The sequence below is a fragment of the Natator depressus genome, chromosome 15, assembly GCF_965152275.1.
Source record: "Natator depressus isolate rNatDep1 chromosome 15, rNatDep2.hap1, whole genome shotgun sequence".
Classification (NCBI taxonomy): domain Eukaryota; kingdom Metazoa; phylum Chordata; order Testudines; family Cheloniidae; genus Natator; species Natator depressus.
This window is the reverse complement of record NC_134248.1, coordinates 19,109,839-19,125,918: the sequence shown is the minus strand read 5'-3', so window position 1 is coordinate 19,125,918 and position 16,080 is coordinate 19,109,839. Positions and strand designations below refer to the sequence as shown.

General features: G+C 41.8%; 1 protein-coding gene across 4 annotated transcripts in view; it reads right to left on the bottom strand.

Annotated features, from left to right (window-relative positions):
- GALNT9 (polypeptide N-acetylgalactosaminyltransferase 9) overlaps positions 1 to 16,080 on the bottom strand; it is a 238,452-nt gene that overhangs the window by 31,567 nt on the left and 190,805 nt on the right. For all 4 annotated transcript variants that reach the window (XM_074973032.1, XM_074973030.1, XM_074973031.1 and 1 more), the window contains 2 exons: positions 13,091 to 13,228; positions 9,290 to 9,385 (listed from right to left, as the gene is read on the bottom strand). In XM_074973032.1, coding sequence (XP_074829133.1) covers positions 9,290 to 9,385; positions 13,091 to 13,228 — 234 coding nt within the window. The remainder of the gene's footprint in view (positions 1 to 9,289; positions 9,386 to 13,090; positions 13,229 to 16,080) is intronic.

Below are 16,080 nucleotides of genomic sequence, written 5' to 3'. Positions count from 1 at the left end.
GTCATTCTTATTTCTTTCCTAAAAACTCTTAAACCCTATACCACATTTTGCATGTTCTTCAGTCATTTCTTGTCCAGCAATGACTCACCGTAGTTTAACTACAGGTGTGTTTTTAAATAGATTTGGTTAAACCAGTGCAAAACCCTCTGTCCACGTGCTTCACTTGGTTTAAACCTGTTTTTTCTTGATTTTGCTTGAGTCAATTCTTTCACAAGTTAAGCTAGTGGTAACCCAGCGGTAACTGGTGTCAAAAGTGTCCACACAGGAGTTTGCATCGGTTTAACTAAATCGATTTTAGTTAAACTGGGGCAACTTATGCAAGAAGATAAGACCTTAGCTAGTGAAAAAATAAACCCAAAGAAAGAAGTTTTGTTAATGATGAGGATTAAGGAGTTAAAGGTGGAACGGTTGGGGTGTCTTTGGCTAGTTGTATGGTGAAGGCTATGGTTCTAGGCTATGCAACACAGAAAGAGTGAAAAGGATAGGTAGTGGAAAAGGAGGCTAGAATGAATAATGCAATCATAGACACTGATTCAGCATGTGCTTAATTGTAAGCATGCCATTGCTCACTGGCTTCAATAGGACTTCTCACATACGAGCAGTCAAGCACATGCTCAAGTACCTGGCAGAATCGGGGCCACAAAATCTAACAGATCATGGGATGAGTATTGAGCTGCCTTCACAGCAGTGAGAGGCACAAAGCATTGGTGATAATCCAACTGGTGAAAACAAGTGCCGGTCTAGATGGGATACAGTCTCACATGCAGTAGGAGCATGAAAACAACCCAACACAATACAATACAGGCATCTTATGTCTAGTACATGAGACTTAAAATGTCAGGAACTCAAAGCTAAACATGACAGACAACTATATTTACCCACGCTCATTACAGAGCGGTTTTAAAAATGATTTAACCTAGTAAAGTGCTAGCTGTCAACACCTTTCGTGCTATCTACTTGAATATCCTTGACTAGGGTTTGCGCAGCTGCGGTCCTCACACTGAATTAATTTTGTAAATTGTGGTGAGATGGTATAACTTTTCCAGCTGTGTAATCATTAATTAACTTGGCTCCATGTGAGTGACTCCAATCCATGCTTATCTGCTAAATGCTGAGCTTAGATAACACAGCACCTCTCCATACAGCTTGGCGTTTCTTACAGAATGTAAACTAAACTGGGGCGGGGGAGGGGGGATGGATAATAGTACTGGATGATCCAGTAGATTAACTCCTCCAGTTTGCTGATTTACTTCCCCTAAATATCATTCTCAGGCCCTGGAAAAAGGTATTTTATAGAGCGGTGCAAATGGAAGCGGGAGGTAGTGTGGTCTGGTAGGGAAGGCATTGGACTGGGAGTAAGGAGAACTGGGATTGATTCTGGGTTCTGCTGGCATGAAGGGCATGTCATTTCACTTTTCTGCGCTTCTATTTCCCCTCCCGTCCTTTGTCTTGTCTATTCAAATTGCAAGCTTTTTGGAGCAGCGACTGCCTCTTCCTATTCTTTGTACAATCCCAACCCCCAACCCCCGGTGCTACTGTAATAACAACAAAAACAGAGTTTCAACCTTTCTCTCAAAATATGACTGCAGTAGGTATTGAGTATCTGAATGCAAGAGGTTTTAGACAGAAAAATCCCCAGCCTGATGTACTGAACAGAACCATCAGTAGCAAATTTTGGACAGGGCTATGAAACAGTTCTTGTCCTGCCTCCAGCCCTAAGGGACTGAGGGGAGGGGTTAGTGTTACAGTCCAATGCTAACTGAATCTTTTATAAATGTGTGAATGAGGGGCAGGGGAGGGGAGTCTTTAGGTGTCCCTCAGTCTCCAGTTGCATATGAAGCCAAGCTCAGATGCTCTTGCTTAGGACTGGGCATAGCTGGTGAAAGGGCTTGCAGGGACACTTCCCATACTTGCAGGTTTGGGGGGCTGCCAGGCTCCTGGCTGGTGAAGGGGGTTTGTGTGCATTCTGGCATATTGACACCTCTGAACTAATCAAGAGACAAAATACTCCTATGACACAGGTAGGTAAATATCATGATCCCCATTTTACACATTGAACACAGAGATTAAGTGGTTTGATTAAGGAAGAGTTGGTGTCAGAACTAAGATTAACATCATGTGCTTAGTTTATGAGATGACAATACTTCTCCCACTATGGAGCTGCTCCTCCTTGTGCTCGGGACCACAACAGCTGTTCAGCAGATAAGCCAGCCCAGCTATCTGGGAGGGCATCTTCAGCAGCATTCCAGGCAGTACTGCCCATCAACCAGCTATGTGGAAACCAAATATCAATGCCATTTTGGTTCAAAAATATTCAGATCCATGCACCTCCTTCTCCCCAACGCTAATAAATGCCTGGTCCCTGCGTCCTCAGAGTCCTTCCAAACAAACTTCTTGCTCACCTTCCCTCGCTATTGGGCTCCAGGACTTTTCAGATCTTTGCCATGTTGGCTGTCTCTGCAAGATCAGGAATTCTGGGTCTCCCATGCTCACACCCGAGAGGAGCATAGTTTATTACCTTCTTTTGACACATCAGTTCTCGTGGAAAAGAACGTGTGTGGTCCATCATCACTGAGCACTGTAGCTGCATGATGGATGTGCTACTTCAATGGGAAGAATTCCTAACCCTCAGAAGAGGATCCATATCACCTACTAGGCAGTGCCGTGTGATCCTGAAAGGCAAGGGGGACTTGTTATGTCCCACATGAAATGAACTAAGATCCGGCTAGAAAGGCATGGGAGAACCTGGTCTCTGCTGAGACATTAACTGAAGCTTAAGACCTATGCAGCCTGATAGCCAGTTGGTAGACGTTGGGGGAAATGACTACTCTGCTTTTCATGGCTGTTGTTCAACTTTAGCAACTTTCTAAACCACAACTGTGATGCATCCCATCCCCCTTTCTTTCGAGAGTGAAGTGTATTGTATCAAATAAGAGAGTCAGGGTGACCCACTTCTAGATTGAACCTGCAAAATAAATTACAGTCAGAACCATTTACCTCACTATCTCCATGACTACCGGCACTAGGCACAAGATTAGAGATTGAAAAGAGACCTTCTACAAGGACTTTAAACTGGGACCTTCTGGCTAAAAGAAAATTTTGCTAGAGATTGAATTCTCTGTATGAGCCTTGGCAGCCTCTCACTGAAATGGACTCTTCCTGGAAATCTCATTTGCATCTAATTAAGAAACTCTATTTTGTTATCTTAACCAAAGGCTACTCCATCTAAATTTACTCTGAAAGTGTCAGTCAAGTGTCCCGTAATAAGACCACCAAGGGTGGATGCTTTGGCAGTGTGAATTGAACATCTATCCGCTTTGCTGTAATAAGGTACGACCTGTCACTGGCTTGCAATTAACCACAATAGGCAATATTTATATTTTGCAAATCTTGTTATGCTTCCATGGTAATGTACAAGCTAAGGTTCCAAGCCAATAATATGTATAGCTGAACTTCAGTTAATCGTTTAGTCGGTAATAAGGTCAGACTTTATTTATGCATGAATGACTGTTCATTAATGAGGGTCTGATTCAGATGGTGCCTCAACAGAATTTAAAATAACATCACAGAAAAAAACAAAGTCCTGGATTTAAATAATATCTATGTTCATTAAAAAAAGTAAAGTAACAGCAATACAAGTGTGGGATGAAGAGATTTCATTTTAAAACCTCAAAACATTTGTAAGAAAAAAATTATATACATACAGATGCTCCCCGATTATGCAATCGTTCCGTTCCGGAACGCCTTGCGTAACTTGAATTTTGCGTAAGTCGGAAATGTATACTCAACCATTGTGAAAAAAAAACGAAACAAACAAACAAAACCCTCTCCTATTTCTAGCTTACGGAACTTTTTCCATAAGTGCGGATTTGCATAAGTTGGGTCTTGCGTAACCCGGGGACCGTCTGTATTTAGGAAATAAACCTTGATTAGAAAAGCACTTAAGCATACAAATTAAAAACAATTTTCATAATAGTCTTAATTTAAAATGTGCTTAAACACCACGTACATCAACTTTAAGCATGTGCTTCACTCCATCCCTATTCAGCAATGCACATAAGCATGCGCTTAAAGTTAAGCTCATGCTTAAGTGCTTTCCTGAATCGGGCCTTACCGGTCTACTCTAAAGCTCAGTTAAGTCAATAGGACTACTCCTGTGAGCAAGTGATAACAAACATGTGTAAGGGTTGTACCTGCTAACCTGAATTAGCTAAATTTAGTATTTTGCAACGGGTCTCTGAGTTATAAGAACAAATTAAGAAGATTCTACTATTTTCTTTAATTGACATCTTCAGAACATAGATTCACATAGTAAATTATGTAGTTCTTTTATTACTATAGTGTGAACAAAATGACTGGATTTTGTTCAATTAAATTCTTACGGTGAAGTCAGACATTTTCATTTAGGATTTAGAGAAATTTTTGGTTTATAATTATTATAGGTCAATATATTTGTGAAAGTATCCCCTATAAATTGGAAAAGCATGTGCCTAATATCCCATTCTCTTTGTTTGGCTAATATTGTACTGGGATCAGTACTGTTCAACATATTAATAAATGATCTGGAAAGAGAGGTAAACACTGAGGTGGTAATGTTTGCGGACCATATAAAATTACTCAAGATAGTTAAGTCCAAAGCTGACTGCAAAGAGTTATAAAGGGATCTTACGTAACGGGGTGACTGGGTAACAAAATAGCAGATGCGATTTAGTGCTGCTAAAGTAATGCATGTTGGAAAACATAATCCCAACTACACGTACAAAATGATGGGGTCTAAATTAGCTGTTACTACTCAAGAAACAGATCTTGGAGTCACCGTGGATAGTTCTGCAAAGACATCTGTTCACTGTGCAGTGACAGTCAAAAAAGCTAACAATGTTTGGAACCATTAGGAAAGGGATAAATAATAAGACAGAAAATATCATAATGCCACTATATAAATCCATAGTACGCCCACACCTTGAATACTGCACGCAGTGATGGTGGCCCCATCTCAAAAAAGATATATCAGAATTAGAAAAAGTACAGAGAAGGGCAACAAAAATTATTAGAAATATAGAACAGCTTCCATATGAGGAAAGAGTAAAAAGATTGGAACTGTTCAGCTTGTAAAAGAGATGACTAAAAGGAAATATGATAGAGGTCTACAAAATCATGAATGCTGTGGAGAAAGTGAATAGGGAAGTGTTATTTACCCCTTCACGTAACACAAGACCAGGGGTCACCCAATGAAATTAATAGGCAACAGTTTAAAACAACCTAAGGAAGTAATCCTTCACACAATGCACAGTCAACCTGTGGAATTTGTTGCCGGGGATGTTGTGAAGGCCAAAAGTATATCTGGGTTAAAAAAATAATTAGATAAATTCATGGAGGATCGGTTCATCAATGGCTATTAGCTAAGATGATCAGGATGCAACCCCATGCTCTGGGTGTCCCTAAGCCTCTAACTGCCAGGAGCTGGTACTGGATGACAGAGGATGGATCACTCGATAATTGCCCTGTTCTGTTCAGTCCCTCTGAAATATCTGGCACCAATCACTGTCAGAAGACTGGATACTAGGCTAGATGGACCTTTGGTCTGACCCAGTATGGCCATTCTTATGTTCAAATGTTTATGTACTAGTGTGAGATTGTACTGACCTTCTTTAGCGGGAACACATGATTAATGAAATCTCTGGAAGGTACGAGGCAGTTCAAAAATCCTTCTGGAACAATGTGAGTGAGGTGGATTTCCTTATGAAATATCTTGAGGTGAGGGAAATGCAAATTCTCCCTCTCGAAAGCCAACCTTTGGAAGATACGCCTTTGGGAGATATGTGTATACTAGTTCAAACTGGATTCTACAAAGACTAACAGACAAAGAAAAGACTTTTGGATAAAAAGCCTGACTTTAGGCTGACTCAGGGCCTTCTTTCTGACCCAGCAAACGGACATGTCCCCCGGTCCTTGGAGGACCCCCACCCTTAGGAGAGGATTGGAAGGAGCTGGCCTCATAAGACCGTGTGCTTGTTCTGAGCTGAAGCTCTGATGAACTTGTGACCTCAAGGAAGGCCCTAGGGTAAAGTGTTGAAAGACTGCTGTTGCCAGCACCCGTGAGAGAGTGGGGATGAACTCTGGTAAGCTTATTAGCATGCGTGTAGCTTCTTTCATTTTTTTTCTGTGTAGTGCTTTTTCCCATAGGAATAAAGTAGGTTTGCCTAGAAAACTCTATGTGGTAACTTATATCTGTAGCAATCACTCAGTTACTAGTCTCTAAGGAGAAAGCAAGCAGGTCTGTTTAGGCAGACTCTCTTTGCTGGGAAATATACAGTGAAGGCAGGGAACTGTGCAGCCTGGAAATACCCTGGTCAGAAGAGAGAGACGTGGGTCTCCACCCAAGACAGGCAACCGCTGGGGAGCTTGAAGCCTGGGAGTAGGTGCCCTCGCTGAACCACTGAGGGGATCTACAGGTGCAGTTGCCCTGAACTGTGATGTTACAGGTATAGTGTAAAGTACAACATAGTATAAAGTCTAGTCTAGTCTAATTTTTAAAAAAATACATTTTAAATGACTCTCTGGGTCTCATCACTCCCTAGATAGTTATGCTATGGATCTTTGCAATTCCCAAATGATATGATACGCCAAACATCCAATGACCATTGAGATTTATATCTATGGCATACTTATACCACCAAAACCAGCTAGGATTGCCACTGGATCTAGGAGAAGAATGGGGGAAAAAGTTTTGAACATATTTTCGTCAAAGAAGGTCGTGGCATTGCAAACATCTGTGAATTATTCACCCAGCTTCTAATGAAAAGACATTACCCAAAATTATTCCATTCAAAAATATGATCTAGTGGTGAAGTCACTTACCTGAGACTCAGGATATCTGGGTTCAATTCCGAGCTCTGCCACAGATTCACTGTGCAACCTCTAAAAAGTCATTTAATCTCTCTGTGCCTCAGTTCTCCATCTGGATAATGGGATACTACTACTTCCTTTGTCTGCCTGTAGCTATTTGCATTGTAAACTATCCCAGGCATGGATATAGCTCACTATATGTTTTTACAGATAGCACAATGAGGTTCTGACTGGGGCCTCTAGGCATTATTGTAATGCAAATAATTAACAAACCACCACTGCCACAATTAATTGACTAAACTATTTAACTGGCTTGGACAGTTACCTGCATGATCCTGTTGAAGGACATATTCACACCAATGAGTGATACCGTGTTGGCACAGGCCGATATTGTACAGGTATGGAGGGAAAAAGTGCTGGAGTACTAGAGTATCACAGATGACCTGATAGGGGACCCAGGGGATAGCTGAATGATAGCCACCCAAGTGGGAAGCATGCTCAAAAAGCTTCGGGGCTCATCTGGGACTGTTAATGCAGGCAAAATTCCCATGGCTGCATTGTTTAATCAGGCTCTGGCTTTGGTAGCAGAAGGAATGACAATTTTGTGAAGTGAAAAATAGTTTTCAGCAGTGAAAAGAGCTTTCTGAGTAAAGCTTGTTTCTTTGTGAAACTTGTTGGCATAGGAATAGCTGAGATGTTTTGACTGCTCATAAAAATGGCAAAACCATACATTCAATTAGCTTTACTTTATGTATGAAATGTGTCACACAGTTTGATTGCCTTCTTCTCCAGGGGAAAAAACCCATTTTAACAATCAACTGGGATTTTTGTGTGTAGGTGTGACATTTATTTACTACTCATTGCTATTCAAACGAAGGACCCAATCCCGCAAGCATGTGCATGCTTAATTTAACCACTTGGGGCCTGATTCAAAGTCCACTGAAGTCAATTGAAAGTTTCCCATTGACTTCAGTGGGCTTCGGATCAGGCCCCTGAGCGATCTTATTCAATGGGACTAATCATGCGCATAAAGTTAAACACATGCATAAACACTTGCAGGATTCAGGTCCAAATGAAACTTTTTGGTAACAACTACTTTATACATACAAGCTACCCCTGCTAAACCTAGTCTACACACAAAGCGGCACCAGTTTAACTAAAGTTAGGTTTTAAAAATGATTTAGTTGAGCTGGTGCGAAGAGCTGTGTGGAAAATCTTATTTTGGTTTAAACCAGGCTTATTTTGGTGTAGTTTAAATCAATTATAAGCAGGTTTAAACTAGCCTGAAATAAGACACACAAACCAAAATAAGACTCTCCACACAGAGGTTTATATCAGTTTCACTAAACATGTGATGTGTGTGCGGACAAGGCCTCAAAACCCTGTGTGGACATTCTTAAATAAATTTAAAACGGGCTTACATCAGTTTAGCTTGTCTGATGCAAGGATTTGCTCCAATTGCTCTAAGGAATTGTTCCAAGTCAGTTTTTAAACCACTTTTAATTAACCCAATGCAAGATCTGTGTATAAATGTGGCTTTGCTCTTTCAGCTTTCATTTGATCACTGCTGCGCCAGAAAAAATATCCTCAGTTACTCAAAGGATAAACTAGTAGAGACCAAAAGCCCAAATTTTGCCAATATCCATCTGTAGTGGGGTGGACACTCAGGCCCAGAGGGGTTTAAGATAGCCCTGGGAGAGGGCTGGGGCAGAGGAAGGCAGCTGGGCTGATTGTGGAAGCAGCCTCAGCAGGGTGGGGGTGGTAAGGGGCCACTCCCCAATCAGGGCCCAGCTGGCTCTATAAAGGCTGTGAGCCGGAAGCCCAGAGAGACTCTCTCTAACTTCTGAGAGCGAGGGACCTGGCTGCAGGGACCTAAGCAGAGTACCTAGATTGGAGCAGGGCTGGGGAAGGGCCAAAGGAGCTGGGGAGCTCTAGCCAGGAAAGCCCCAGGCTGCGGCCTAGTATTAGGCCCAACAGGTACTGGGGTTGCAGGGCACATTCCAAGGTTAGACAGAGGCAGCAGGTCCAAACCCAACCTTGCCTGTGATGAGTGGCTCATACTGCAGTCTGTCCAGGGCGCAGGGGCTAGCTGGTGACTGGCAGGAGCCTATGACTGAGGTGAGGTAGCGATAGTGGGTGGGGGGGTTCCCCTGGGAGGGGGAGACCCAGAACTGTGGGGTACTGCCAGGGGGCAGCACCCAGTGAAAGGGGCATTGGGGTCCTGGGAGGGACACGGGAACCAGCAGCAAGGCGAGACGCCGGCCTGAAGAGGGCGCTACAGAGGCTGGTGACCTAATTCCCAGAGATGACCAGCAGGGGGCACCGCTAGTGAGTCTGCGCCCGGTTACACCATCAAATCACTCTTTGTTTCCTTTGAAAGTTTCTTTGTTTAGGTCTAAGGCTTTCCATCACTTAATGGTAACAAGAATTTTAGTTAATTTACCTGGGAGGACATTCCATGGCATGGATAGAGGATCGCTTTGTCATCATCTTCTGCTCCCTGGTCTAAACAGTAGCCACTAGCTTTGCTGTTACGTACCTACAATGAGAGCAGAAAAAACAATTGCTTTAGGCACCGCTATCCATAATAAAAGCCCAGTTGATTGAAACTTTGTCGCTTTACAGTTATCAAAGCAAACAGTATATGAAGATGCTCAACATTTCTTTGAGGAAGGAAAACATTCTCATTCACCAGCACTGACACTTCATTAGTCCTTTACAAGTGTCCTACGAGAGACTTTGACAGTGAATTCCTTGTATGAAAAACACAGTTGTATTATCAAAATGTGCTACAATTTTGCCAAACTACCAACTTGGACCAGATCTGTATTTTCAAGTAATTGCACAAAGATCATAAACCACTAAAATTCACTGTAAAAGCCATAGGCCAAATCCTGCTCTGAGGTATGCTTGTGTAAATCTAGATTAATTATGTTGACTTCAGTAGATTTACACTGGAATAAATAAGGGGAGAATTTAGCTCTCTCTGCTGAAAACATGACTAACTACACCGGGGTGTTTCTGACAGAAGAGCACTTTATTTGTTAGTGTAGGGTGTATATAAAGCAAAAGTATATAGAATGAACCTCAGCTGAAGTAGGAACATATATAGTAAAGTATGGGAGCAATATATTGTGTTTGGTGTATTGTCATGATACAACACAATAATAATAATAATAATAAATAGTACTAGGAGAAGGAGTATTTGTGGCACCTTAGAGACTAACCAATTTATTTGAGCATAAGCTTTTGTGAGCTACAGCTCACTTCATCGGAGAATTTGTAAAGGTTTGAAGGTTAGGTGCAGGTAATCAACTAAACCAGAAGTTCAGATACTTTCCCAGACTATATGGGCTTTATCAGTCTGAAAAATCAGGGTGAAAATATGGTGAGATTTCAGATGTTTCTTTCCTCCTAGTCAGGCTAGAAATATCACACAAGCAGCTTCTCTTATATTTTGGAACTGCCCGGAATCAGGGAGTGCAGATGAACATGAATATGTGACAAACACCTATTCTGATTTTACAAAGGAGTCATTTAACTGAACATCTTGAAACCATCAACAGCTCAGGTTTAGTTCAGAGGGTGAACACATTTTCAGGCATCCACATGTTATACGAATGACGGTGTAATAACTGCATAGGTAGCATAAAATATCACACATAAAATATAAGAAACTCAGTAAATACTGATTACTACATGAAACATAACAGGCAATTTGAGGGAATTAATATATACCAGCAGTTAAGCTTCAGTAGGATTATTTTATGACAAAGGTACTACATGGGCTAAAGAAGATGAAGACAGCTTTATGACGGGGCCTTAAAGATTGTGAATTGCGTCAATAAGAAATATACTTTTACTGCTGTGTCCATCTACTCAATACATTTATTTCCCCTAAACTCACTAAAGTCCAGAGACTTCAGTGACCTCTTTCCCTTCTGGTTATTTTTCTTAGAGAAGATTTTTAATAACAAGTCATCCTTAGTGTCAATACATATATTTACCTACAGTACATTTCAACACAGACAAAGACTCCAGAGGAGCTATGCCAATTTACATCTGCTAAATATCTGGCTTTGACTCTTTATCTTGATACTTTTTAATAACTAAGATACTTGACCATCAAGCTTCCTGTTTAACTCAAGGACCTTCTATCTGATCACTCAATGGAAACAGACTTCGTTATAGTGAATGACTTGCTGAAAACCTGGTGTAATAGGCATGACTTGATAGTGCCAATCTGCTTCTCAGTTTACAACCTTCTTGGACCTGACGGTTGCTAATAGTTGAATTTATGCTGAATTTACTAAATGTCTTTTCTCATTTAGTGCCAGTGACTCTTATATTAAGATGCAAAGTGATATTACCCAATAAAACGTGCACTTTGTATCAATATCTAAAGTGAATGACCTATTTTTATATGAGCTCAATCAAACGGCACAGGAAAGAAGAATGACCATATGAAAGCTCATTCCCTTAGGATTTGAATTTACCGTCAGTAGGCAATTTCAGATTTTTTTACAAATTGAATGACAGTGAAGTTATCAGAACTTTGCATAATTTCAAGGCCATAAGTCATATCAGCCTTTTTTTAAAATAGGAGATTATGCTATTTATATAGTTATTAAAACAAACAACATCAAAACCCTTACAGGTGAGCCTGAGCCACAGATGCACATCCAAGCTTTCCTAATTATCAGGGAGTTTTGGATCTTGGTTTTTGAATTGGCCACTGTAAATCAAAGGAATCAGCCACAAAGTATGCGCATGGATCAAAGCCTCTCTGAAGTTCTGATGCGTCTGGAGCCAGGAGTTTTGTTTGGGCTGATCTTTAAATATATCTGTCTACAAAAATTAGGTTATATTTTGCAAGATCTTATTCAGCAATAGTCTATGGGTGAGAGGGGGAAGAGGAGGAAAAGCAGAAGCTAACTGCAAACCAACCGTGATGTTTTTATCTACTTTGAGTCACATGTGTTGAGCATAAGACACACCCAACTGTAGCCTCCACTCATGCTCTCTCAAGGGCATCAGTTTTCCTCCGACCAGCAGGATTTTCAAAACTCAATGGGCAAAGTCATAGAATCAAAGAATATCAGGGTTGGAAGGGACCTCAGGAGGTCATCTAGTCCAACCCCCTGCTCAGAGCAGGACCAATCCCCAACTAAATCATCCCAGCCAGGGCTTTGTGAAGCCTGACCTTAAAAACCTCAAAGGAAGGCGATTCCACCACCTCCTTAGGTAACCCATTCCAGTACTTCACAACCCTCCTAGTGAAAAAGTTTTTCCTAATATCCAACCTAAACCTCCCCCACTGCAACTTGAGACCATTACTCCTTGTCCTGTCATCTGCTACCACTGAGAACAGTCTAGATCCATCCTCTTTGGAACCCCCTTTCAGGTAGTTGAAAGCAGCTATCAAATCCCCCCTCATTCTTCTCTTCTGCAGACTAAATAATCCCAGTTCTCTCAGCCTCTCCTCATAAGTCATGTGCTCCAGCCCCCTAATCATTTTTGCTGCCCTCCTCTGGACACTTTCCAATTTTTCCACATCCTTCTTGTAGTTTGGGGCCCAAAACTGGATATAGTACTCCAGATGAGGCCTCACCAATGCCGAATAGAGGGGAATAATCACGTCCCTTGATCTGCTGGCATAAATTGGAGCTACTTATACAGCCCAAAATGCTGTTAGCCTTCTTGGCAACAAGGCACACTGTTGACTCATATCCAGTTTCTCATCCACTGTAACCGCTAGGTCCTTTTCTGCAGAACTGCTGCCTAAGTCAATGTATTCCATCTCAAGATCGTAGTGTGGTCCAAAGAGAGACCCTTTTCTTAGAGGATACAGTGCCCCACGCCTCCCCCCCCACTTGCGCCAATTAATTTAGATTACTCTAGGCAGCTGAGCCAGTTAAAGACTTTTTGTTTCTGGTGTTCATGCTGACCCATTTGGGACAAATTGCCTTGGATTTACATTATCGAGGCTGCTATATACCAAAAGAAAAACCAGGAAGGTGCGTCTCATTGTTCATGACAGTGATTTAATCTGGTGCACTCCAATGGGAAGGGTAACACTGCTTATAGCCTACACTTTATAGACTGGATTAAAAGAGGTATGGGAAAGTTTGTGTTCCTGCTGTCAAGGCGATTTTAAATTGTACTGTGTCATCTGATGCCCACTAATTAAGATGAAAGGAATGCTCTAATGCAGTTATGATGTATTTTCAATGACATACAGCACCTCTCCATAAGTGATTGTATTGTTGTAAACCCTCATTTCAGGATAGACGTTCTCCAGGTACCACTTAAAACTCCGGCACTGCAGTCGCTGTCGTAGAGCTATTCTTTCTGAAACATCTCCGAAGTCAACTCCCGGGTTCTGCAAAGCAGGAATATAGCAGAGAAATCCCATCATATTGACTTTACAGTTGTTTTCTTTACTTGAAACCAACCTGGAATTTCTTTTGTTTGGAAGCTACATTTCTGCCATTCCTTTGTAAGTAGCTACTTATTGTACAGCTGGCCTGGACAACAGAGAATGGCAAAAGAAGAAAAACGAACAAAAAAAAAAGTAAAAACAACATTTAAAAAACTGAGATTATTGGCACATAGAGCTGTGCTAAATGTTTGCAATGAAACTTTAATGTAATTGCCCTGGTTACAGATTTTGTTACAAACTCAGGGCCTAATTCTGATCTAAGGGTACATCTACATTGCAGCCGGGACTGTGAAATGCAGCTTGTGTAGACGTACCCATGCTAACTTGCTGAAAATAGCAATGGGGGTGTGGCAGTCCATCCACCGCATCCTCTCTGCTATATTAAAGCTAACTTGGGTACATCTACATGAGCTTCAAATCACACCCCTGGCTGCAGTGCAGACACACCCTATAGGTACGTCTTCACTGCAATGTAAGCTCAGGGTTAGTAGAACTCGAGTTAGCAGACCCTGGGTTTGTTAAGCTAGGGCTTTAGCATCTACACTCATTTGTAACCACAGGTTAGGAATTGCAGAACCCTGGGTCCCAACCTGTGGCTCCAGCATCTACATTGCATTATGCAGGCCTGAGTCCAACCACCGTCCCAAAACGTGGCCGCTCTAGCCCTTTGTTCGTGTTGCAGTGTGGGAAAACTTGACTGTCTACCCAACCTGACTGTCCAGAGGACAAAGAAAGTCAGCCCGTAGGATTGTGGAATACTTTGTGGCAGACTCCCAGGGCATGAGTCCAGTGGGGCTGCACCCACACTGTAAAGCAACAGGGCTTGAACCCTGGGTCCCAGTTTGACTCAGGCTCAGACCCTCCAATCCCCCCCTCCCCCCACCCTGGGGTTCTGGAACCCTAGTTCCAAGCCCTAGGTTAGTGCAATTTGTTTATAGAAGGAAGGAGTGTTAGGCTTGAGCTTGAGTTCAAATCCTGGGCTTACACTGCAATGCAGACATACCCTAAATCAGTGGTTCTCAACCTGCGGCCCAATCAGCACACAGCTGCGGCCCATGTGACATCCTCAGGGCCATACAGGTAATAATGGATGTGGCCCACAACCTAAATAGGTTGTGGCCCTAAATTATACCAGTTTTACACTGGTATAACTCCAGTAACTGACTTCTACAGAGTTAAAATCAGTGTAAATGGGATCAGGATTAAGCCCCCCAAAACTCAGATCAGGCCTGGTAAAAGGTTCATTACATTTCACTAAACTTTTGAGTAGACCCTTCTCCAGTTTCGTATGAATCAGAGTTGATTTGTGGAGTTTTGATGTAAAGTGATGAAACTCAGCACCTGTGATGGAAGTTTGCTTTGAGATTTTGCATACCTTTGAAAACAAAATTAAAAACAAAAATTCAGGTTGACGCATCAACTCATGTGATCCAAAAACCGAGCCAGATCTTCAGTTAGTGTAAATCAGCATAGCTCCATTGACAGCAAGCAGGACTTCAACACTGATTTACATCCCGCTGATTTACACCACCCAAGGATCTGTCCCAATGTTTGTAGGAACCCCAGTGAACTGACGCTGAGGAGTTTTGCACTGATCTAATTGTAAGCACCTTATATGTTTCCTTCAGAAAGATCCCTATGTGCTTTACAGACAATATTGAATACTGGCTTACAGTTCAGCAGCATATTTTAGCTTGAGCTTTATTAGTATCCCCACTAGACAGGTTTCTGGAGAGAACACAACTTTAGTAATGAACAGCCTTTTCTATTGGTCTCATGAAGAGTTTGCTGGGTGCATTGCTGCTTGCTGATGCAAAGTTCTGTACATTTGCTGATGCAAAGTTCAGCATACATTCAAAGGAATGTGAAGCTGAATTGTGTGTTACTTCTGGCTACACTGAAGGGGAGTATCTTTCATATGTAGTCGATATTGCACATCATTCAGCATGAAGAAGGTTAATTGCTAGATACCTGGATCACCACAGTTGGCAGGGAAAGGATTCCAAGAAAGGGTATAACCAAATCTTTGGTGCATTGAAACAATGTTTTCTTGACTTTGTAAAGAAGTTTGCCGGTTCATAGGAGCATTGTTTTGCTTTTGTGTATCAATCAACTATCCTCTAGCCGGAATGCAAGCCATTCATAGACTCTCAGTGGCTTGAAACAGCAATCAAGTACAGAAAGAGTGTGAATTACAATGGGGTGCTGTCCATTGATAGGGCAGGCGTTAGCAATGCTACTATCTACTTTACTGGCAAAGAGCACTCACTGTTCTACAATTAGGCAACCCATCATCTCGTTCACTGTCATTTCAATTGAAAGTGAAGCTCAGTATGACAAACAGACAGGCTTCGCAGCTCCCTGTACTATTGTGTCTGTCCTATGTAAGCTATGGTCCTATAGTGTATGGATTATTGGCTGGTGGTGTTGGTGCAACACACTCAATGCTTCACGTGGAGATGAATAGGGTAGATAGTTCTTGTTGACAGAGCGGGGAGGTTCTTACTCCTCTAACACCCGTATGATCTAGTCCTATAGCTAACGAGAGTACCGTACGTTTTGTTTAATGCCCCGGTGCAACAGAGCTGTGAAACAGCAGCACTCTAACTTTTTTTCAAGAACGAATGGGGGTTTTATGACCTACATTTTATCAATCATTTTCTCTGATGGAAAGTAAGTTTTAATGTACCAGGCTTCTTGCTGATTTTATGTCCTTCCAATATAGATGCGTCTGTTTTTTTCAAAGCACTGCTTTATGGTTTCAGTGCAGAAAACTGCATCAAAAAGTAATC